This window comes from Procambarus clarkii, chromosome 31 (genome assembly GCF_040958095.1).
Source record: "Procambarus clarkii isolate CNS0578487 chromosome 31, FALCON_Pclarkii_2.0, whole genome shotgun sequence".
NCBI classification, from domain to species: Eukaryota; Metazoa; Arthropoda; class Malacostraca; order Decapoda; family Cambaridae; genus Procambarus; species Procambarus clarkii.
In genome coordinates this window covers 24,575,063-24,599,552 of record NC_091180.1, presented here as the reverse complement: position 1 = coordinate 24,599,552, position 24,490 = coordinate 24,575,063, and the positions used below count along the sequence as shown (strand labels likewise).

Genomic DNA, 24,490 nt, shown 5'->3' with positions numbered 1-24,490 from the left:
TGTAAGTACTTGCGTAACTGTTTCGTGAATCTGGCCCAAGGTTCGTTGAGTCGCTGCCACAAGGTCCACTGCTCTAAGAGTTTATTCAAACTCTAAAATATATAATGTATGTATAAATTCATTGAGCAATAATAATAATCTTTTAGCATTAAGATGTACGCCTTCATGACTTGAGACGTGTGTGATGAATGCATAAATTAGGGATGCAGCAAGATAAGCCTAGCCAACAACAAGGTGGGTGGGAGGGTATAAACCGTTTTCGTGCTGAGGCATGTTAATGCCTTCCTCAGTGCCTTCCAGCCTTCCTCAGCATAAAAATAAACATCTGAATTATGCAACTCACATTCAACAAGATTCTAAACGAGTTCGTCATTCCTGTCTAGAATATAATGGGGGTTCTGTCTAGGCCAGCAACTCAAACTCGTTGTGTCTCACAGATTGGGTTACAATACGTTAAGGAGGCGACACTCGTTATACTGCGCAATGCTTATACTAACGGATTAAACGTTATTTTTTTAGTAGCTGGGCTATTACTTCGTTACTATTTGTGCTAACGTTTTAAGCTAGGTTACGACAACAACAAGGACCTGGTTACCGCAGTGTCAGTGTATCACAGCACTTGGCACACGTGCCAAGCACACCCCTCACAGCAAGCATTAGAAATATTGCTGGAACAAAGGTGGATGTATTCAAGAGGCACTTAGATAAGTTCTTGTAAGAGCTTGGTCTAATAGACTGTTGGACCAAGTTATCACAAGTCTAGCCTGGCTATATATTATATAAATAAATATATATTATATATATATATATATATATATATATATATATATATATATATATATATATATATATATAAAATGAGAGAGTATTTTTTAAATATATGAAGAGGGGTACCAGCTCAAGTTGTAAAGGAGACCCATAGTCTAGGAGGAAATGAAATAATAAGCATTATATAGGATATTTAAGTCCCCGCGAATGCAGGATCTGGTAGTGTCAATAAATTTAGAACCCAATTCTTTGAGAAAGCGTATGGTGTAAGGATTGGTTATACCCAGTGCAGTGTTGGGAACTCACTCGAACCCTCACTAGGATTTTATCCTAGCCCTCACACTGGTATCCTTGCCCCAGGGGCCAAGTGTGTGTGTGTGTGTGTGTGTGTGTCTTGCTATGGGAACAAATGTCTCTCGACGTCCCAGCTGCTACTGCTGCTTGTTTGATTTTTCTGCTTCCGTATCTTAGGTTAGCCGCGGCACATGCCTGACCAACATTGAAGGAGATGTAGTGGTCAGCCTGAGCGGATAGAAACGTGTAGTCCCTGTTACGGACCCGAATCCAGCGTCCGAGCCTGGAGCAGTGACGACCACGCCATCTGTGGGTCAGCTCCCGAAACCCCCTCCAAATGGACGACGACACCTGGTGAGGACGAGGTGTACTGGCTACGAGGGCCAGTTTCCAGTCCTGTTCAGCTCACAACACAGCCGCTGCTGACCTCTGGTGAGGTGGTGCTCAGACGACAACGCCATCTATGGAGTGGATAGGTGGGCGTTTGGGTCTGAGCCCGTAAGTGAGGTGCTTTAGTGTGTCCCTGTTACTGATGACGTGTCTGATTACAGAGTCGACCTGGGACTGCTGTAAGGGAAGTTGAGTCAGTCTACCCAAGGCAGCCGTCTCGTCACCAAGTGTTTGCTGCAACAGCTGTGAGTCGCCCCCCGGATGAACACCCTGCCTATGAAGTGGCAGTTGAAGGATTGTCATACCCGGGACTGACTGGTGGAGACGCTTAACCACTGGGGTGTTGTGGAAAGGAGAGTGATCTGTGGTATCACACGAGGCTCCTGACTAGGGCGCGACCCTAGTATCGCTCGTGGAGTGGCCTAACCAGCGTGGCTGATTTGGAACCTGCCAGCTATCTGCTGGACTTGTGGTTGACGGCCTCCACGACGGTGCCCCCAGTGGAACTGTGTTTTGGCTGGCCTGTGGCCGGGGTAGACTCAAGATTCGCGAAGGATTCGTCGTGAGGCTACGAGAGCACCAAGAGCTTGGCACCGTGAACGTCCAGGGTCTTCAGAGGAAGACTACATAGTGTATATAATAGTGTTTATACCCCCCCCCCGTGTAATCTTATATACATTTATTGGTGATGGTAATAATTATAGTATTAAGTTCTTGACTTTATTTCCCTTCCCCTTTAAGTTACTTGCGTTACGGATCACATCCCTTGAAAGCCACTACTGGCTTGGGGCCGGATACCCTTCCTCTAACAACATCAGAGTAAGAACCCGATTGCGACCCGAGAGGGCCGTAACAGTCCCACATCAGCTGTCCGTCATTCTTCCAGAGGGTATCTTTTGGTTCCATCTGGGTGAAGTGCCGGACTGTCAGGGTTTTGGGCCTGAAGAGATAGAAGTTCTCTCCCCCTCTTCTGTACACTGGACTGTGGTGAGGCTTCTCTTATTGCCATTAACTTCATTGTGTCTTGTATGCCAACCCTTGTACCTTCTAAAGTGCAGACCATGAAAGCCATATTGGTCAGCTTATAACCTTGTTGCAAATACACTTGTACACTGTGTGAATTGGGCCACCAAGGCAGAGTGGTGGCTTTGGTGGGCACTGTAATAAGGAGGGTCTATGGATTAGGCGTCGGCCCGGTGTAGACATAGGTGTGTAACAAAACTGAGAAAAGTCACAAACTTTGTCACATTGTGTATGGCTGTGTGTTATGTCTAGTGTTGAGTAGAGTGCTGTGTGTGCTGTCGCCTACCTGGAGCATACCTGGAGGGGGTTCTGGGATTTCTATTTTTTTCTCTCTCTCTTATATATATATATAATATGTATATATACAACAAGAGTGCACTTGTTCGCTACAGAAGTATATAACTTAACTAGCACTATTAATGGAAGAGAGGAGGAGGAGAAAACAAGCAGAAAGGACGACCCAGAGACAATGGCAACCACTGACAGACAATATCTCTGGTAGTCACAGGCTGCAACACTGTTGACGTTGAAACTAATAATTATCTGATCTTTGGGCAAGGTTCCTCCCTCTCAGCTTAATTTACATCCCATCAAGAGGAGTCAAACCGGAGGGAAATCGGTTCAGCGGCATCACACTGCTTTTATCTTAAAGTATCTTCCATCATCTTATTTGTTTTCTATCCTTCGGCTAACTGAAGAGCTTCAAAGAGCCACACCCAACTGCCCTCCGGGTCGTTAGACCACATATTCTATCCCTCCCCTATCCCACCTCCCACTCTCAACCACAGAAAGCTGGGGTTTCAAAGAGACGATAAAATCGAACCAATGTTTAGAGCTGCAGGACGGAAAAATAGGAGGGGGAATATCGGGGAACAAGAAAGGGTGGTCGAGGCTCGTTAGGGAGAAAGACAAGGAATGGGATCTAGGGAGGAGTAACGGGGGAGGGGGGAGGAGGTTTGAGAGAAAGATGAACGATAATGGGATAACGAGGCAGATAAGAAGGGCAAGGTGGGATAGGAGTGGAGGAGTTAGAGGAGCTGGGAAATTGAAGGAGAGGAAAGAGGAGGGGCAATGTGGGAACAAATGAGCAAGTGATCGATTTCATTGGGTGTGAGTAGGTGTGGGGGGGGGGTGCAGGGGGTGGGTGCAGGGGTAGGTGCAGGGGTGGGTGCAGGGGAGGGTGCGGGAGTGGGTGGTAGTGGGGTGGGTTGATTGGACGAGACACAGTGGGGATTCGGGGTGTCGATTGAGGGGATCGTGAAGATAGGTCGACGAAGAGGATCCGTATAACCAAAGGATGTAAGGGGTACAGATGGGTGAAGGTGGTACTGGTTGAAAATATTAAGATAGTAGAGATACCATGAATTGATAATTCCTCTCGCGCAGTACCACCGAGGTAACTGGCGTATAACTAAATTATCCATCTAACAAATTCGACTCAACCCCCTTTAACAGGTCACATACAATCAGATGGGATTGGGTTCTGTTCAAGTACGTTTACTGAGACCATAAAATACATCTCAAAAGGATAAGAGTAGCTTAGGCTATTTCTACCCCTCCATTGGGTTCTGTGTGCCCAGCAGGAACAAAGGGCTCGTCGTCCCTAGAGGATGGAGCACGGAAGCCTGTCTCGCCTCTAGCGAGAAGACATTTCGCAAACCCGTTTCGTCAAAGCCATCACCTTCCTCCCCAATGAAAGTAGCACTCCAATGATGGTTGAGAGAATGACTCAGGCACACCACCGGAGGGAGGAGCAGGCAGCTGGGTGTGGCGTGGTCTGAATAGTAAACACAACCTTGATCTTTCTACCGCACTACACATTCTTCACGTTATTTATAAATAATCAATAACTTTTACCATCCACATCCGCCACAGTCCAGAGAACTGGCGTAAAGGACCCTCTTGTAGTCCCATTAAATTGTTAAATATTATAAAAATTCGTACGTACGTAGTTTTTAGATAGTAGTATACTGACTAGTAAGGAATTCTTACAAATAAATGAAGCTTAAAAACAAACTTAAATATTTCTAGGTCTAGTATAGCACACATATGTACTATCTTAGGCCTCAGATATCATGTATTAGACCTAGGAAGGTTAGGTTAGTTTAGTTTATCAAAACAACACAAGTAATAAGTTTTCCGGTTTGTCCAACTCAATAGTGCCGATTTCTACGGTCTAATTTCGATGTACGTTAGTATATATTATACTATGGTCCTCATCGTTAATATAAGTACTACCATAACAGGAGTATGGCCTGGTATATATACACACAGCTTTCCTGTGATGTTAGCCACACCCTTCACTGTTCAACTGTGCCTCTTAATAGTCATTTCTCCACCTACTCAGATAATTATTCGTCGATCTATTGACCACGGTAAATGTGTGTGTATTGTTAACCTGACAATACACGTTATCACCTCCAAACTCCGCTGGTGTTCAATATATCCGTTCAGGCTATATATTATGTACAATTTGATTTTAAATCGGTCTAATAAGGTGCCTTTATATAAATACAAAATAAAACTACACAGGTTGGTGTTGGTCCGTCATTTAATACGAGAAATGCACCAAAATCTTCTGTCTTTAGGCCTACAGGAACATCGATATATTTAATTAACAAATAAATACATATTTCTAAATATTCTAAAAAATAACACTAATAATGATCTTCCAAACTTAAAACTTCCATGAATCGAAATCAAATTCATTCAAGAGAAAATATAGAGGCACTGTTATTGCATCGAAATCGCAACCCCTGGATTAATAAACAATTCACACCTAGGAGGCGAATAATTAACATTAATATGCATATTTATTAATATGCATTAATAAATATGCAACCTCCTCTAGAGGTTGCATATTTGTATTATTGATAAAATACCTTTAGTAGCCATTTTCTTTAGTATAGTTTATATTTTGGCATGAAATATGAGATAATGTTAATGTCATACACAAGGACAGTAGCCTAAGCTTAAATGAAAGCAAGGGATTATGTTAATGTTTCACCCAAGGGCATTAGGCTTACCCAAGAGCACGTACCACGAAAGGGATTCTTGCTTTTTGTTTCATGCACAACACTTTAAAGGTATACGAGAATTTTTTGTTACAAAGATCTTGATTTATTGGTATACTTCATGACAATTAGTGGTATTAGAGATGACCAATCGTTATGAAACAGCTCTGGACTCATTTACCAGTGATATTAAGGTGATTTCTTAGCGGCTGGAACCAATTATAATTCAGCAAACAATGGTAGAGTAATACCCATTTGATCGTCCGCAGTGCTCTTATTCTGCCGTTTCGATTGAAATGATTCGACTAAATGCCTACGGATATCCTAGACGAAGCCCGTGTGCTTTTCGTGTTTCACACCTTGCACCTGGAAACTCTCTGTACCTTGTTACTCTCTGGTTACTTGTTGATTACCTTTTTACGATTTCCAGCGTTCTTCTACTCCCGTAGCTTTCCGTGGTGGTTGCCTTGTCCGTGAGGCTGTTTGTCGTTGTAGCGTCGAAGCCCGCAGCCATCACAAAAGTTAAAAGACTGCGTGTTTCCGCGGGCATCTGTTTTCACCCTTTGTAAATAACTGGTGCTGTCTGGAATGTTGTCATCTATAGTCTCTGAAGTGTTCCTCCTCTAGCTATTTTGTTTCTAATCACAACACCCGAGACCCCGGTCATGACACTGGTGAATAGTATATGTTTACATAGTCTGAAGTCTTAGATCTTAAGAGCAACTAGCAATTCGACACACCAATAGCAGTTTCTTGCCACCGCCACCAGACCCCCACACTAACACCTACACGCCACTGAATCATCTCAACGCCCATTTTAGGGCACACCTTAGGTCATTGTTGAAGAGTGAAATTAATGATAATTTAAGCAGCATTCTGCGATGTTCAAACAATAAAGACAGATTTATTTGTATTATTCAACTGTCAATGCCTAAGATAAGTTTCTGCAATGTCGTTTTAGATTCAACTACTCGGAACAAAAGTTCCAAGTAGCACGGGCTATGGTGAACCCGTAGGGAATTTTAGTGTCTGCAAGAAATGTCGGACCAACCGGGTTGTCATGGATATGTGGGCCTGTTGGCCTCTCCAAGCCTGTTGGAACAAGTTATCAAGTCAAGCCTAGCGGAGTAGAAAAACTCACGAATCCCTCTCCATGTCAGTGGTAACCCCTAAGGGTTTTTACACTTGTTTCTTATTATTTAAGAACCCGAAGCTAGCAATTAAAACTTCAGATTAAAGGAAACAAGACTTAATTGAGTCTTCTAATATTGCCATTAGTCTTTTTCCATTAGTTATTTTTGGCTTCTCATATGCGTGTCAACGCATAATTTGCTTATTAGCCAAAAATATAACAAAAAAAAAGTCTATAAACCTGTGCCCAATAGAAGTAAAAAAACGCTGGCTGCTAGCCGCTAGCTAAGGAAATAATAAAAATGCTATTGGAAACAGTACTGGCTAATCAAATGTGACGGAAAGGTAGAGGCACTGATTTGTGCCTCTATTAGGCCCAACACGCAACCGCAAGCAGCTACACTGGCCTACTTTACAGTATGTCAAGTGCCTGTAGGCTATATTTAAGTTAAATCTGGGTATATATTTAAGTTCTAATTAGTCGGACGAGTTAGGTTATGCTCGAGAACTTGCGATATTTGAATTTTGGGAATCAAATAGGATTTATTATAGTGTTGGTGAAAATAGCCGCGTTAAGATTTTCTAGGTGGTGACTTGGCTAGAGATTCAGTTGACGCCTATGTACCTAAAGCTTGACACACTGGTACACCCTCCATTTTAAAACTGGGATTAAACCGTTAACCAGTGAGCGGTTTTCTACCAACCATTCGAGACCATTGCCAGTGTGGATTACTCTTTATTACCTTGGCAACAGGGTACCGCATCAGCAAGAACATAAAGCTTGACAATCACTGTAGTCTAGCGATACAGATGGGAGAAATTGCAACAGGTGCTGATCCAGAAAAAGACAGATGTTTAACAGTTGGACTGCTGACAGTTGTTCAGCACGTGGTGCGTTGATAAGGACGAGGCTTGTAAATACCCCAGATAACATCCTCGAACCTCTCGTCGAACTTCCGAGATCAGATGACTAGCCATTAATCTAAAGGTGGAAATGGCTGCGGAGAATACAACAGCATCGCTGGTAGTGACGATTCCAAATGGAATGATATAATGATCAAGAAAGATGGAAGTCATTGGAATCGTTGTGGATTCATCTGAAACAAGATTGAGTTCCCTTATATCTTATCTCCAAAGACATAAGAAACTCGAGGGGATGATATCGAAGGGATTTATTTAATTTATTTATTTATATACAAGAAGTACATTGGGTTGTGAGAGTACATAACACTCATGTTTTTACATTCTTGTAAAGCCACTAACACGCATTGCGCTTCGAGATGATATCGAATTGCAGACCAGCGGAAATGAGAAATAAGGTGATTCAGAGGGAATAAAATAATAACACAGAAGAGAGAGAGAGAATGACTGACAAAGCAATAGATGTGAAGTGGCATTTTTAGGTGAGAACCAGGTCAGTTATTTATAAAACTGTGGAGCTCACCTATCGTATTTCAGTATTATGGTGTATAAGGGGGGTATCAACTTCCTTGTATGACAGATCTATTTATTTCAACAAGAGTCGTTGGAATGGGGACGAGAGAGATCTCATAATATACACATGGATAAATACAGGAAGATCAGGTCGTTAACTAGCACAATACAATTGCACCATACTAGAGATAATGGATGCAATAAGCACAGAGAACACACTGTAGACATCAGAGGTACAAGATTCTTTAACCTCCAATAAATATATACATGAAATGTCGCTGGAACAACGTTGTTAGCTTTCAAGAGACTTCTGATGGAGTGTCCCAGATCAGCATGGCTGTGATGGCTGCATGGGCCTTTGAGATATAAAGTGACCCTAACAGACCAGGCAATTACCAAGGAAGCCTGGCTCCAGACTGGTACATGTTGCATTTAATTTAAAGTAAAAGAAGGCAATGGAACACGAAGTATCTTTTGCCACTTCCATATGATGTATGAGGCCTATGTGATTATGTATGGCAACACATACAATAAATTTAGTGATCAGCTAAGTATTACACATCTTCCAATGTAATAAATAATCAACTAAAGAGCACAATATAAAACTTTAAAAGAAGATATTTACAAGTTGACAGAGGAGTTCTACAGAAGTAAAATGTGTATGTACAAATGTGTATGAACCTATAATGAAAATAATGGTGATTAGGCCTGGTCATAAGAACATGAATGAAACTGCAAAAGGCACAATGAAATTAGAGTAATATCAATAAGAAAACTGCAGAAGGCCTATTGGCTCGCACGAAGCCACTCCTATTTCCTTCCATAAGTCCATATTTCCAAGTCCAACTACTTGGGCTGGACGGTCTCGCTTCATGCAGGTCTGCATTCAATCCCCCAACCGTCCAAGTGGTTGGGCACCATTCCTGCCTCCCATCCCATCCCAAATCCTTATCCTGACCCCTTCCTAGTGCTGTACAGTATAGTCGTAATGGCTTGACGCTTTCCCCCCTGATAGTTCCCTTCCCTTCCCATTTCTTTCCACCCAAACTCATTCATATACAGTACTGTACAGTATATGTTTAACAGATATTTGGGAAACTAGCTGCGAGTAAAGACTTAAGAGATCCCAGCATATACACTAATAAACCTAACCAAACAATTTGTCCTAACACTCCATATTCACCCAGAAAAGCTCCCTTTTAACTTCAACTCCCTTTAAAACTTACCTACATTCATATATTGTATGTATAAGAAGAAATTTAATTTTATAATCAGCTAATACACAAGTTTCATGGGTTTCAAGATGTTATATTTAACAGAAACCATGAGGAAAAAATACAATGTGCTGTATTTGTATTAGGAAATGAAAATTATAAATATTCAAGAGTTATTAGATTGAGCTAAAAGTAATTAAAGTAGGCTGTCACAATGAAAACCATTTTCTGTATTTTGCCCATTTTGTGTTTAGTCTTTAAAAAATGCCACAATGTTTTGTTGTTTTTATACAGCCATTTTAAACTTTTTATTAAATGTTCTCTAATAAAAAAATCACTCAACCACATCCTCTCTTCCTGATAAACCTACTCTCACCTTGCACAATATTTGAGATACCTGTCTACAGTATATCTTTTCTCCTAAATGCTCATTAATTTATACAATATTTTCCTAGGATACACTTATATCCCTAACACAGTATCCTTAGCCTAACGTGTCAATGATATTACTACTGTACATACATACTGTAGTTACCTATTCAAGATTATATTTCCATCGTTCCATTTTTCTATTTTGATCTCGTCTGTACGGATAGGAGCTGAAGCAGCAGCATACCACAAATTCTTGTTAAGGCCTGGTATTTCAAAAAAGGTTCTTTATTACAGGTAGGCAAATATTTTTTTTTTACCATGTTCAATATTCTGTTTTAAACTTTTTATATAAGACTTCTGAATACAGTATTTATAAAATAACAAAGGATTTGATTATGGTATGAGAATGTTTGGTGTAGTCAAATAAACTGGGAAAGAAAGGATATGGCAAAAATTGTACCACAGTGTAACAGATTGTCACAAAATTACACAATACCTACTATCATTACACAATAGCAGAATTATGCTTTAAATTATGTAAATAGCCTACTGCAGTGTTTTACCAAAGTGTGTAGTACAGGCATTCTTATTTTGCTGAAGCTGCACAGTACAGTAATGCACTGTATGCACAGGGCTAGATGCTTGGGCATGTTTCCTTACAGCTTGTGCTTCTATTAACGTAGCAGTATATAGGTAGCTTACCTGGGAGTTACGTGACTGTTGTGGGTTTCATCCTGGGAGGGAGGTCAATCACTGACCGAGATATTATAAGGGACCTCAATACAAATACTGTACCAGGCTTCGTATATTTCCAACAACAGGAAACTAATTATGAAAATTAGCATACTGTATTATATTTTACAGTACGAAATAATGAAATTGCTAACCATTAACAACATGCACTCATGCTTTTAATGATGTTATTTTCAATTATTAAAGGATATGAAAACTAAAATATTTTGGTGTAAAGGTAAGTTTACCTTGGGAAATGTTTTAAAGCAAAATAGATTTCTGGATAAACAATATATGTTATTCTTTCAGCCTATCCTCCTAAATTAATAGTATTTATAAGTATATGGTCAAACATACCAATATGTACTGTTGGGCCTCCCCAAAATGGCATGCTTTGTATTACTAAATTAGCCCAAGTGCCTTTTTGTGGAAAATCTGAAATATAACTAAAGAATCTAACCTGAATATTCAAGCAATCATAGGCCTAATATAATACATATACAGCACTGTATGTGTTAATTTTGCCATAGGAATATTAAGGTTGGTTTTTAGCCATTTTTTAAGAACTATAAAATTATACAAAACATGAATATTTTAGTGGTTTAGCAATACATACAGTACTGGTACATTCAACCAAATACTGCAGATATGTATTATCATTTTAGGAGGAAGGGTTGTATTCTTCGGATATTTTCTGGACATTTCATAGAATGAATTAAATGGGGTTACACCATCAAGGAACAGGAAACCTATAAGACTTATTGCATTCTCTATTGCCAATGACTGACTTTCCACAGGATACATCCCAAAACAGTTAACTACCTCCCAAGTTCAGACTTACTGCAAGATGAACAAAGGAATCATGTCTAAAGAAATGTGCCTAAATGTCCCCCTGCCCAGGAATCAAACCCAGGTACAAACAATTGAGAGTCAACCGAGCTAACTACTATACAGTACTACACAACTAAAGTAGGGAGACATGCCATTACAGTTGTAAGATCAAGAAGTTAAAAATAACATTTCTATCACCCACCTAAACTTTGAGTTTTATATAGTGAACCAAGAGAGTATAGCCTTGTGTAGCAAGTTCCTTTTTAAAACATTGAGTACCAGTATTCTCTATTGGTATTTATTCTATTTGCTTGTGTAGGCAATATCTTATATCAAACATGTTAAAATCCATATGCTTTATACTATTGCTGAAAAACACGTTATTCTTCAATACCCAGTTTACATGTTTCCCAAATTTATTACAAATAAGAAACTATTTCTGTATTGTTCTTTAGTAATGTTACAAACCTAACTAGTACTGAGTAGGAAATTTGTATCCTAAATCCGTACAGATCTAGGGTACTCCATATGCAATTTTTACTGTGGCAAGTTACCCCAACAGTTTCTAATAACAGGTACAAAACCACTACCACATTCTAAGGCCAGGTTGACCTAAAGTTAAGAGGATTGCAATAAAAAAATCCTTGCTTCCTTATAGTGTCAACAGCAGTCTATGTTTGCTCCTTACACACCTAGACCCAATATGGTTTCTAATTGCCGAAGACAGGAAGCCTTTTTGGCTTATTGAGGTTCTCCTAGGATCCAGGTAATTCAACAAAGAATTTTATCATTAAAATAGTTAAATTACAGTGTAATAGCTACAGTAATAGGGCCTGCGAGCCACTCTAAGCAACAGCCTGTTAGACCAACCTCTCAAGCCAAGCCTGGCCCCCCTCCCTAGGCCGGGCTTAAGGAGTAGAATAACTCCCAGAACTTCCTCCAGGTACAATCCAGGTCAGTATGCAAGGCATAAAGAGCTAGACATTTTCCAATAGTCACTGATAGATAAGTACTGATCTTTCACAGGCTGCATAACTACCAGATTTACTGCTAGGTAAACAGGAATACAAGTTACAGTGCACTCAAGGCAGTTTGCCAACTAATCCTATCCAACATAACTATTCTTATCCACCCAACCCTAACCCAACCCAACCCAACCTAGACTAACACAGCCTAACGATATGTATATGGTTTGTACAATTAGAAAATGAACTTTGTTGAAATGCCTGTGTACGATCTGACCGTACCTCACGAACCGAGGGATGAATGAACTGCTGTGCCCTATGAGCCATTTTGCATGAATTAATAATATGTTGTGTAAAGTCACTAAGCTTTTCTGTTAAGCTGCATAACATAACACACAAGTTCTATTTCCTAGAAAACAGACAGCCTTTATGAGTAAAAAGTTTGAATTTATGAAAATAACCACTGACAAGACTTAAACATTACATGATGTTTAAGTCTTGTCAGTGTAATGTTTGTTTACTATACAGCCAATCACCTATTATACACATGTAAAATTCCCATACATCTCCCTGAATTGCTGTAAATATAAATCAATTCACAATAATTTTACACAATAGGCGATACATGAAATTAACTTCACTCGAAAGCCAATCAAAAAACATTTTACTAAATAGAGCACAATATGGAACATAAGCATCTAATTCCTTCCCTGTAAATCACTCTAAGCCCTGATACAATGATTGTGAACAATTCCAAACTACAAAATACAGTACTGTATCCCGCGAGTAACTAGATCCTAATACATCTTAGCAGGCCTATAATAGGGGAATTAGTTGTCATACGTCAATTTCTTTCTTGCGAACCATATTATCCATCAAGAGGAACCCTTAAAACCCCTCATCACACCTAGGAAAACCCCTCCTCACCCCTTACTTGCTAAGACATTTCAAGACTCATTCAATCTGCTTGGCAAGACATACTTTGCATCTTATTTACCCTCCTCCCCCCACTTCACCCTTTCCCCCCCCTCTCTATAAGACATCAACTAGCTCTTACTTACCCCGTTCGCTCCCACTGGATCTACTCGGCGTTCACATGCACCGATATAATATCCCTCCCCGAGGTCTTTTTAAGTCATTACCCGTGGCGAGAAGCGTGAGGGAGGCTGGTCACACAGGCCGCCACAACCAGCACATCACAACTCTCACTGCAGACCATTCTTACTCTCACAGCCCCCCTCCTGCACTTTCGCACACACACACACACACACACACACGCACACACACACATACTCAACCCTTCGTACACTCTCAGTTCTTTTTATTTATTTATGTATTTATTTATATATATACAAGAAGGCACATTGGGATTGTGAGGATACATAATATGGTAATTACAATCTTGTAAAGCCACTAGTACGCGCAGCGTTTCGGGCAGAATTTCGTTTCTTTTATATTGTTAAATACACTATAAATTTCGTAGTTTATAACTTGCGTATATATATATAATAATAATAATTTATTTAGGAAAAGTACATACATAGTTGCAGAGTGACAGTACAAATATTGTTAGATTTAAAGATAGAGGTAGTACATACAGTGCCTAAAGCCACTAGTACGCAAAGCGTTTCGGGCATATGTATATATATATATACATTATATAGTATGGGTCATAGGTTAATTATCGTGGGTTAAATTGTATTTGGTTTGGTTATATATATTTTTTTTTCATCGGTGAGCGTAGGTCTCTGAAACGTTGTGCGTACTTGTGGATTTAGGCATAGTATGCACTAGCTCTATCTAGAAATTCAACATTCTGTTTGTTACTCATTTTGTATGTATGTACTTTTACCTGAATAAACATTATTATTATTATTATTATTATTTATATGTCACGTGTACGAAATGAGCTTAGGGGATCCATCATTCCCTGCCCCCCTCCCCCTCTATTTTAGCCTTGTTTATTCTATTCTTAGGGGTTAATAAGACGTTATTTGTGACTTGGAAATATTTGTGTTAGTTATTCAACTATAAACTGTTTATTTTTTCGAGCATGAGGATACGTGAAGAACGTAAATATTGCCTAAGTTAAAAGTTCGTGTAGTCGCTGACATAAACACAAACGTCATTATTAGCCACACAATTCTCAAAAGGAAATATTTTCCTAAAATTTGGTAATAACTTAAAATAGTATTAATTATCAAATTGAATTGACGGTGACATAAAAATAAATAATCGCTTACAAGAAGGAACCATCGGTAACTCCGAACGTTTTGTTTACATGTTGGCTGTTGTGGTGTGTCTCGAGGCGACCTCTGCCACTAACACACAGCCATGGACACCATACTCGAGCAACAAAGGCGGTACCATGAAGAAAGGGAGCGGCTTATGGCTGCTATGGTGAAGGAATGTCTACACAAGAAGGGCTCTGTAAGTTGTGTGTTATTGGAGTACTGAAGGTAGGCTCAGGCTTTGCTGATGTAGATGTCATACTGTGGACGATATTGAATTTACCTGATTTTACCTGAAGGTCACTATCTCTCCAGTGGCCTCGACGAGGATAGGATGCCGGCGGCATGTCGGTGGTCTTCCCTTCCCCCTTTTTTCTGATGATTTTATCCAGCTAGATTTTGAACTGCAGTAATGTTTTGGAGGTTTATGGGTTTTTAATCCTGTGGGTGAACAAACATCTCGTGTTTTCTGTCCTGCAGTGTGGGTTGTTGAGCCTGAAACCGTTGATTTGTGTGTGTGTGTTACATTTTACCTTTTAATGAAGTTGTCTGGACCAATATCCTCCAAATTGTTCAGGATTTCACAAGTTTTGATGAGATCAACCCTGTCAAGTCTGATTTGTAGTGTTGTTAACCCTGTGGCCCTCAACCATTTCTGGTGTGAGAGTTGACTTGGGTCTGGGATGATTTTTATTGTCCAGGGTTGAACTTTCTCCTAAGCAGATATGTCCTAAAGATGAGGTCTCCATGCTTGGATACAGTAGTCTAAATGGGGGCATACCAGAGACTTTGTACAGTTGAATAACTACCTTCTTTGTCTTGAAGTCAAAGGTTCATTTGACCATTTTTATGGTTTGATTGGCATTTTTTACTGCAACTCCCACTTGTGCAACATTCAATGAGTGGTGGATTTGGACTCTAAGGTCCTTTTTCCTAATGAGTCTGCTGCAAGATAGTGTTATTGATTTAGGAGTTATGGAGTGCATTGTTATGCAAAATGCAGAGTCCTGAATTTTTCTATATTAAAAAGCATTTGTAAGTCTTCTGAATATTTGTGGAGTTATGTAGATTACTTTGAAAGGCCTCGGTACGCTTTCACTTTTTGACCTTACCATAAATCTTGGTGTCATTTGCAAATTTAATGATGTAATTCGTAATAAGATGCTATATTAGATGTATCTTGAATTCAAATTAAGTAAAGAAGAGTAAAGTAAACAGACAGTAAAGAAGAGTTGTAATGCTATATTGAAAATTAATTGTAAGATTTTAGTGAAAATTCTGTATGCTTTGAGCAATAGAAAACATGAACAACAATTTTTTTTTTACTACTGTGTTGTCCATCATGGATTCCTGAAGATTCTGAATGGTTAAGCCAGTTTGGATGAAAATTGTTTTTACCTAGAAATGAGGAAGTTCTGGTCAGAATGAAGTTGGGTTTTGTATAAAATTTGGCATTTTTCATACATTCATAATACATGAAGTATTAAGATGCTTAAGAAGCTTATATTGGTTTTAAATCTTGGCATTAAAAAAAGTCAGATTTACCAATGAATTTGATGTTTCATTCAGCATGTTCAGCATGTTCAGCTGTTTTGTGAAATTGGTCCTAAAATCAAATTTTATGATTCTAGAAAACCTATACTTCAATATTTTTATGACAAAGCTGCTTGAAATGTCAAGTTAGTCTTGAGCATTCTTTACTACAAATATAAAATGCTTGTTGAAAGTCAAGTTTTTAATTGATTTCAGAATCGTGAAGTAATAAACTCTGACCACCGCCACCGCATCTTGCTTGACCGATATGTGGAGGCTTCACAACACCTAGCAGATCTTTATGAAGATAAGGATGGTCTGCGCAAGGAGGAAGTTGCAGCATTATCTGGACCTAATGAACTGGCCGAATTTTACAACCGTCTGAAACAAATTAAAGAATTTCACAAAAAGCATCCCAATGAGGTGGGTGGTAAATTTGTTGACACTTTTTTAATGCAAGTACAGTACAGATATAACAATTATACTGTTTTGCTAACATTGCTTTATTCTCAACCTATCCTCTAAAAATTATAGTACTGTACTGTACTTATAGAAGCTACTGTTGAATATACAAAAATGGACTGTTATATCTTAAAATATTGGTGTTGTGTACTATTTGAATACCCCAAACTGGCATGCTAAAAAAAAAAGTGGAACAGTAACCAAGCAACCTAACCCTCTACAAAATGAGTGGTATAAAACAAATTTTTGTAGGAGCAACAGTCCATCTTTGTCCGTGTGACCAATAGTTGCTGTAAGTACCGTACTCGCATTTGTGGACAAGAAATTGGTATATCTAATAGCAGGTATCCTATTGAACAATTGAATACATAATAATAGTGTAGTCATGCTTTCATTACAGCCTGAGACTGTCCATAATTCTTAAAGTATTATTCAAATAAATTTTATTGTAAACCAGTTATCCTTACGATTGACATTCAGTTCCACCAACAAAGGTATTTTTGTCGTCAAGCACATGGAATAGCATTAACTCTACCTGATCACTTGTATGCTAAATTTGTATAGTTTACAAGGAGTGTTTGCATGTTTATTAAATATTGAAAGTAAACAGAATGCATGACTTACAGTATGTGTTCACACATATCCCAAAACTACATTTTATTAAATGGTGCTTAGTAAATAGTTGTAATGGCTTAATGCTTTCTCTTGATAATTATCTACCTACCAAAATAATAGGTAAATATACTTGTTAAGGACTAACAAGTTGTTTTTGTCATCAGATAAGTGTGCCCATGAGTGTGGAATTTGAGGAAATCAATAAGCAAAGGGAAGCCAATGATGAAAATTTGGTAATGGTGGACTTCACTGATGAAGAAGGCTACGGCAAATATCTTGACCTTCATGAGTGCTACAACAAATACCTCAATATCAAAGGTGCAGATTATTTGAGGGGAAAATCTGTATTCATTTTCACTTGTTGCTATATATACCTAAAACTCTTAATATACACTCTTTTCTTATTGTAAGAGTTAAGAACATCTTTACCATATATTTGTACCTCATTATTTTTAACTTTGTTAACTATCATACTTACTGCAAGTTGTATTAACAAGGCAGTTCATTAGTATTAAGAGAGAAGCTTCAGATGTCCACAGTTTTACTGTACCAAAAGCAGCAGAATCTACTGACCCACCTAACTTTCATACCCATTACTGTACTTGGAGAGGTGTATAATATTCATGCAGGTCTACCATATCAAGTGGCCTATTGGTACACTTTTCAGTATGTCATCTAAATGAAATTAATCCAACTCGTCCTCCTAAAATTGTAGTACTGTCAGCAAACATTTGGTCGAAGGTACCAATACAGTATGTACTTTTTGACCCCAAAAATAATATTAATTTCTAGTCCGAGGAAAGAATGGTAGAACGAAACTTAAACATACAGTACTTATTAGACCTAAGATAATGTGTATGACGTCTAGGATTGCTTGAACAGGTTAGGTTCTTTAGGGTTACATTTCCAGTTTTCTGGAATACCATTTAGGCTAATTAAATATATTAAATGTGAATATTTTGGGGTCCAACAGTATATGTTGGTAAGTTTAACCAAACAGATACGATAAGTATAATAATTTTAGGAGGATGGGTTGTATTAAAATGTAGTGAGGAGAGAGTCATTTTTACAAAATGGCCTCTCCTCACCTAGTGGTCTTTTACAGCTAGTCCTACAGATAATTGAATGAAGTGTGGTGGTATGTATTGGTTTTCTGTGGTGATGTTTAATGTAAATAACATGATGAATGCACGGGTGTCATTTTGAGTGTCATTAACATTCTTTTTTTATACAGTACTTTGCTAATCTTCATCTTTTAACAAATGTTGACCCCCTCCACATACAACAAATTGCCTGTATTACCCAAATTCCTTCTTTCATCATTACTGTAGTACTGTATTAACCAAATGAATTTGGGTACTGGTACATCCAAACTTTTACGATTGCCTTATACACGTACTATAGGAAGGGCTAGTAGTGCTTCCCATCTTGCCGGAGGGTTTGGCATACAGAGGTGTGAAGTCTGTTAACGACCACTAGCAACCTGCATTCCAATATGTAGAGAAATTACATAAACCTTACAATTTTATATTTAATATGTATTGCGTTTTCAGGGCTTGAAAAGATCGAGTACATCGCATACCTGACAACATTTGACAGGTTGTTTGAGATTCCAAAAGAAAAGAAGACCACACAGTATCGAGAATATCTCCATGTTCTTCTTGACTACTTGTATTCTTATGTAGAGAGGGTAAAGCCTTTATTGGATCTTGGCGAGGAACTGGACAATGTCAACAAGGATTTCAATGAACAGTGGGAGGGTGGAAGGTTGGTAAAGCTAAATGTTTATATTAACATTTTGAATGCTTTTGACTTATTTTTAAGTGTATAATGGTCCTCAGATAAATTTGTAATCAAGAATTTATTATATACAAGATATATCATGTATAGTAACAGGTAAATTCTGGGAGAACTGTCTCTCGGAAGGAATTATATATACAATACACATCATACACTATACCTCGGTAACGTGTGAAATATCTTGCACTGTCACTTCACTATTGAAGAAACCATGAAGGTTTCTGTAGTTACTTGTACACAGGATCTACAACTATCAGTCTTTGGACACAAGCTGATTATTACGTAACTACAGTTAGTTGATATTGGGTAGCACATGGTTTCCTACCTTCAAGATTTAATTACAACAAGAGCCTCGGCTCAGAAATAGACCAGTACCTACACAATAATAAGTAAACTCAACATGAGAGCCTTTGTGGCATGTATCTGCAATGACAGTGGAAGACAATCATAGATTGGGCAAGGGGTCCATATATTGGACTGCAGTATACAACTGGCAGGAACAGCAGTAGGCATGTGCTTGAGTGTGGTTGATTTCAGCAGCAGCTTTCCATGTATGCTCATTTGCCCTACGTAATGACATAGACAACATTAGTGTCGACAGTGAGTGTAATTTGCTATTAATTTTTTGAAAAGCTTATCCAATAGAGTGAAGTATAGCTGTTGATTAACAGCTATGCTAGTATGGTTTAGGTGAATACTGAAATGCATGTCCTAGGGATTTAGAGCAGAGATTCTCAGACTGGTGTATAAAGAACTTGGTGCTCTCTAGTGTTTGTTGTAGTCAGTAGAGTAGCCCTTGGAACATATAAAACACTATTGAGAGCACCAGGGGGGTACTTATACCTCAGTTTGAAAACCCCTGATCTAGAGATATCCACCTCTTCTGTTCACCACCACTCCAGCTTGTACCTTCTGTGAGCTTTTCTCACAGTTAGAACCATTCTTTGTATAGACCTGTTCTTTTTTGGTCAGGCTTGGTAACTATAGGCACTGGGAGCCTTAGCACCCATGTGGGTAGCTGGGAAGAGCAAAGGTGGGATTATTGGACAGCAAGCTAGGCACCAATGTACACCTATACTGTACTCCAACGTGGACTTCAAAGTTCCACCTTATAAGTTTTATATTCAAGCATTTCCTGTTTTTTTTAGGGTAAATCTTTAAGGAAGGTGTTCTTGATTTGACAACTTGCTTGACTTGCTTTCATATTACAAGTAGTGATGAATCACATTATTGTATCAGTGTTAGATTGAATGAGATTACTTCTGTATTATGCATATTGTATTGCAGCTAGTACATACACTAGATATGTTGAGAATTGTCAATTACAAAGTATGTTTTTCTTTTTTTCAAGATTTCCTGGCTGGCCAAAGGAAACAGGTGGTGCCCTTGCAGCAATGGGAGCTCATCTTGATCTGTCTGCTTTTTCATCGTCGGAAGAACTTATGTCATTAGGTCTGGATCGTTTGAAGTCAGCACTAATGGCTCTTGGTTTAAAATGTGGAGGAACTTTAGAGGAAAGAGCACAAAGGCTCTTCAGCACAAAGGGAATGTCTGTAGAAGAACTGGACCCATCCCTGTTTGCAAAGTCTAAGCCTGGTAAGGTAACAAAGGGGCGTGAAACAGAAAAAATTAGAGATCTTGCAATGTTAGAAGCACAAGTTTACCGCTTTACAGAAACCTTAAGCGAGCAGCGTTTGGCTACCAAAGAAAATGTTCAGCGCAAACAAGCCAGAAGAGATGGGGAAGAGGAGGAAGAGGAGGAGGCTTCAGCATCGGAATCTGAGGATGAAGCCGACGATGAAGTGCCATATAATCCCAAGAACCTTCCTCTGGGCTGGGATGGTAAACCCATTCCATATTGGCTGTACAAACTCCATGGTCTCAACATTAGCTACAACTGTGAAATCTGTGGAAACTTCACATATAAAGGTCCAAAAGCATTTCAAAGACACTTTGCAGAGTGGCGACATGCTCATGGCATGAGATGTTTGGGCATTCCGAACACTGCTCACTTTGCAAATGTTACACAAATTGAAGACGCTTTGAAACTGTGGGAAAAACTCAAGGTTCAGAAAACATCAGAAAGATGGCAATCAGAACAGGAGGAAGAATATGAAGATTCTCAAGGAAACGTTGTTAATCGGAAAACCTTTGATGATCTTAAACGGCAAGGGCTCCTTTAGAATTTGTAGTACAGTATTTGAGGGTCTTTCAAACATTAACATTTGGGAAAATTATTAATGTCTGTACATGTACAATGTATATCAATGTTGATTGTATTGTACACATTTCTCCCAAAAATATATTTGTCGAGCTGTATTCAAGTTGTACTGTAAATACACATGTTTACAAAAATGTGGTATTGTAACTATATATAATCATAAATGTTTTTTTTTGGGGGGGAGGGGGGCAGATATACTGTACCATATACCATTTCAATTGTTTTGAAATTAAAACGGTTTGCTTTGTTACTGTCGATTGACGTGTCACTAACTTGTACCTTGGTGAAAAGTAAATGTACATAATTTTTAAGTAAATATTAGAAATTAATGGTTTTTCTTTTAATTAGTATTCAAAATAGTCAATATACTACTACTGTATATCTACTTTTATTATACGAATTTAAATTACTTACAGACTGTGTTCCAGGGAAAACTTGCCATCGAGTAACGTAACTAGTTCCAGTACTGGTGTCAAGGTCTAGTTCATAATAATAATAATAAACCATAGGTGGACATTAAAACTACAGTACTAATGACAATATCCCAACTATTACCCCATATATTGGACAACCAGAATAAAGGTAGGTATAGTCAGCTTCATTCTCAACTCTCAATCAGGGATCCAGGGTTTGATTTCCAGGCAGGACAAATGGTTGGGCACTATTTCCTTTCATCTGATGCAAATGTTCACCTAGAAGTAAATAAGTACATGGAAGTTAGGCAACAGCTGTGGAATTGCATCCTGGGAATGGTCAGTAGATAGACTCATGGGAGACTGATACAAGTCTATAGTACACACACATTCACAGGCTTCCTGTCCCCAACAAGGAATTTAATGCTGGCATCATGTATATATGGCTTTAATATACTGTATTTAGAATGGAATATTTGAAATAAATATATATAATTATATACAATGAGAAATTGAATATATATAGATATTAGGTTACAAGTTTGACCACTGTGCTCAGGCACCAGCATGACTAGTGCAAATTCTGCCCTAGGCATCCATGTCTTACCATGAGCCCAGCATCCTTATTCTGGAGATCTAAGAAACATTGTAATTTGTGGGAAATAGGCAGAATTTACTGTTGTAGTCATTGGCGATGTAGCTTTCACAAATTTTCCAATATAGAGGCATCATGCAGCCTAGAGTACACCGAAAGTCATAGCTGGAGTCGAGTTGTCCAGAGTGATTCCAGTTCCCTATAGCAGGAAAAGCTGCAAACTCAGCACAGGTTCTCCAAAGTCACCATGGGGCCAGACTACATACTGTGCAGTAGTCCATGCCATGCATCAGTCAAATGGATGGAATCATTAAACTTGGCAAGTGCCAAGTGATAGTATTATTGCACCATGTAGTGGCAAAAATGTTTGTTTATATGTATTTTACCAGTTTCCCATCACCCCAATGACTAGCTCATTTGCTAGTTAGTCATTTATCATTATCTTTATACCATGGGGTCAAATACTTTCAAAACTTCATAAGTGGGACCCGCCAGGGAGGTAAGGATGGTCGACAAGGAAACACGTTGCTAACACAATCTGAAAGGGAGACTTGTAAGAGAAATCCGAACAGAAAAAAGGAAGGTGGTGACAGTGAACTGCAGCCCATTGGAGGAGCAAGAGCCAAATTACAGCAAAAGCAAGAATGAAGATGCTGTGGAGACCTTGTGAGGTAATAAGGTCAGTAACGATCTCTATGGTTCTGGAGCGACAAGACATCCGTTTCAATATGCAAACTCTGGATAGAGGAAAGTTTAACAGCAGTAAAGTTCATAATTTCATAAAGAGTAAAATCTGTAGAGCAGAGATGCAGTTCATTCATCCCGTCTTCCCTTCTGGTATTATACAGGATTGCGAGGACTGTGGGGGCCTGTGGGTCACTTATCACCAACAGATCTGTCAGTCATCAGAAAGCTGGCCACAGGTAGACATGTATTATTATTATTATATATTTAAAAATCTTTGGTAATAACTGAACTACTGTAAGGTATTGTACAAATAGCAGTGTAAGTTTGCATATTCAACTGACAAGCAAGAGGACCCAGGTTAGGAAGGATGATGTATAGTTTCTTCTGTTTGCCCATTTGCACCCAACACCGATTTAGGGGACTTTCATGCAAAATGATTGATAGATGATCTGACAAAAGATTGTACTGAATAACCTTACTGGTTCCAGTACCTGATCGTGGGTCTAAATCCCAACATTAAAAATAATAAAATTATTGACAAATGCTTTAAGTGCTCCTTAATATTTTAAACTTAAAGCAGTCAAAAGGTTTGGGTACGTTTCTCAGAGCCCACCCACTAGGAAGGGGAGCGTCAAAATTAAGGAATCAAAGATAAATGCAATACACTCTTGCAATGAGTGTATTGCACATTTTCATTCCATTTTAAAATTTGTAACAAATACCTAAATTATTAAATTAATTACAGGTGGCTCTCACCCTGCACAGCTGGGCAAACATGAATTTGGACCTGTGCATTTTAACTTCAAAATTTGAGCAGTGCAAGAGTGGGTTCACCTATATGCAAAGTTGGTACACAAGAATCATACAACCTGGATGTTTTATTGTTGAGCCCAAATGGCACACTTTTACAATCTCCAAAAATTGGCATGTATGAACTCCCCCCCCCCCCCCACTTGGTCAGATCATTTACGTAGATTAAAAGCAAAAAGTACTCCTTGATGGACCAGCTGTCTACCATCACGTAGCTCTGTTGTAGAATTTCATCAAGTTCGTCAACATGACTTTCCGCTGTTAAACAATGTTGGCCCATCCATTACAAAGTTCGTTTTTCTGCATGCATGTTATTGACACTGGTATAGTTTAATGCTTTCAATTTGACCCTTCTCTTTATTGAGACTCGCATTTGCTTTCCAGATTTCAAGGAGTTCCCTAGTGTATAGCATTTTGTTGAAGATCCAAGTCAGTGGATAACAAAGTACCCTGCCCTTTGCAGTAGTCATGTTTGGTCTGAACCTTACATCTTTCACTTCATTAGTGGCTATGATATCCAATTTGTTTCTGGCCATCTGTCATCTCAATCTCCACTGGTTTCTATTTTTATAAACCTTAATCTCCTTTAGTTAATCACATCTTGTAATTTTTCATTAGGACTTCTACTTTAGCCAAGAGGAGAATGGTTATGGTCTTTAACTTTCTTTCCTCTTGTGTGACTGAGCAGCACCTTGGACTGATCTTTTTGCCATTGAAATATTCCTGAAACTGTTCTGCTTCTCTCCTGGCTATTCCTTGAGTGCACCAATGTCAAACTTTGCTGCCACCACATCATTATGTTTTAGCATCATTAATATAGTTTCAACATTTTGCTTGGGATGTTCAGAGATAATATGTCAGTTCATTCAGATCTACACACAAGAGGATCATACACTGTCTTATATGTGCATTCAAGCGACCCGAAAGCATTTGGTTTGGGTACGAAGAACACACA

At 38.7% G+C, this 24,490-nt stretch overlaps 2 protein-coding genes across 2 annotated transcripts in view; one reads left to right on the top strand and one right to left on the bottom strand.

Annotated features, from left to right (window-relative positions):
* LOC138370331 (leucine-rich repeat serine/threonine-protein kinase 1-like) overlaps positions 1-13,441 on the bottom strand; it is a 304,947-nt gene extending 291,506 nt beyond the window's left edge. Inside the window, exon 1 of the mRNA XM_069334578.1 lies at positions 13,230-13,441. The gene's annotated coding sequence lies outside the window, so the exon portion shown is untranslated. The remainder of the gene's footprint in view (positions 1-13,229) is intronic.
* Positions 13,442-14,426: 985 nt separating this feature from the next.
* Positions 14,427-21,359, top strand: noi (splicing factor 3a subunit 3 noi). The gene is made up of 5 exons (XM_045743250.2): positions 14,427-14,598; positions 16,149-16,355; positions 17,174-17,327; positions 18,563-18,776; positions 20,161-21,359. Exons 1-5 carry the CDS (start codon positions 14,503-14,505, stop codon positions 20,990-20,992), a joined length of 1,503 nt encoding a protein of 500 aa, XP_045599206.1. The 5' UTR covers positions 14,427-14,502; the 3' UTR covers positions 20,993-21,359.
* The last annotated feature ends 3,131 nt before the right edge of the window (positions 21,360-24,490 follow it).

Excerpts from the sequence above, each read along its gene's own strand:
- noi (XM_045743250.2), top strand. The coding sequence starts at position 14,503 with ATGGACACCATACTCGAGCAACAAAGGCGGTACCATGAAGAAAGGGAG. Across the intron at positions 16,356-17,173 it reads ACAAAAAGCATCCCAATGAG|ATAAGTGTGCCCATGAGTGT; the intron begins GTGGGTGGTAAA and ends TTTTGTCATCAG. Across the intron at positions 18,777-20,160 it reads GAACAGTGGGAGGGTGGAAG|ATTTCCTGGCTGGCCAAAGG; the intron begins GTTGGTAAAGCT and ends CTTTTTTTCAAG.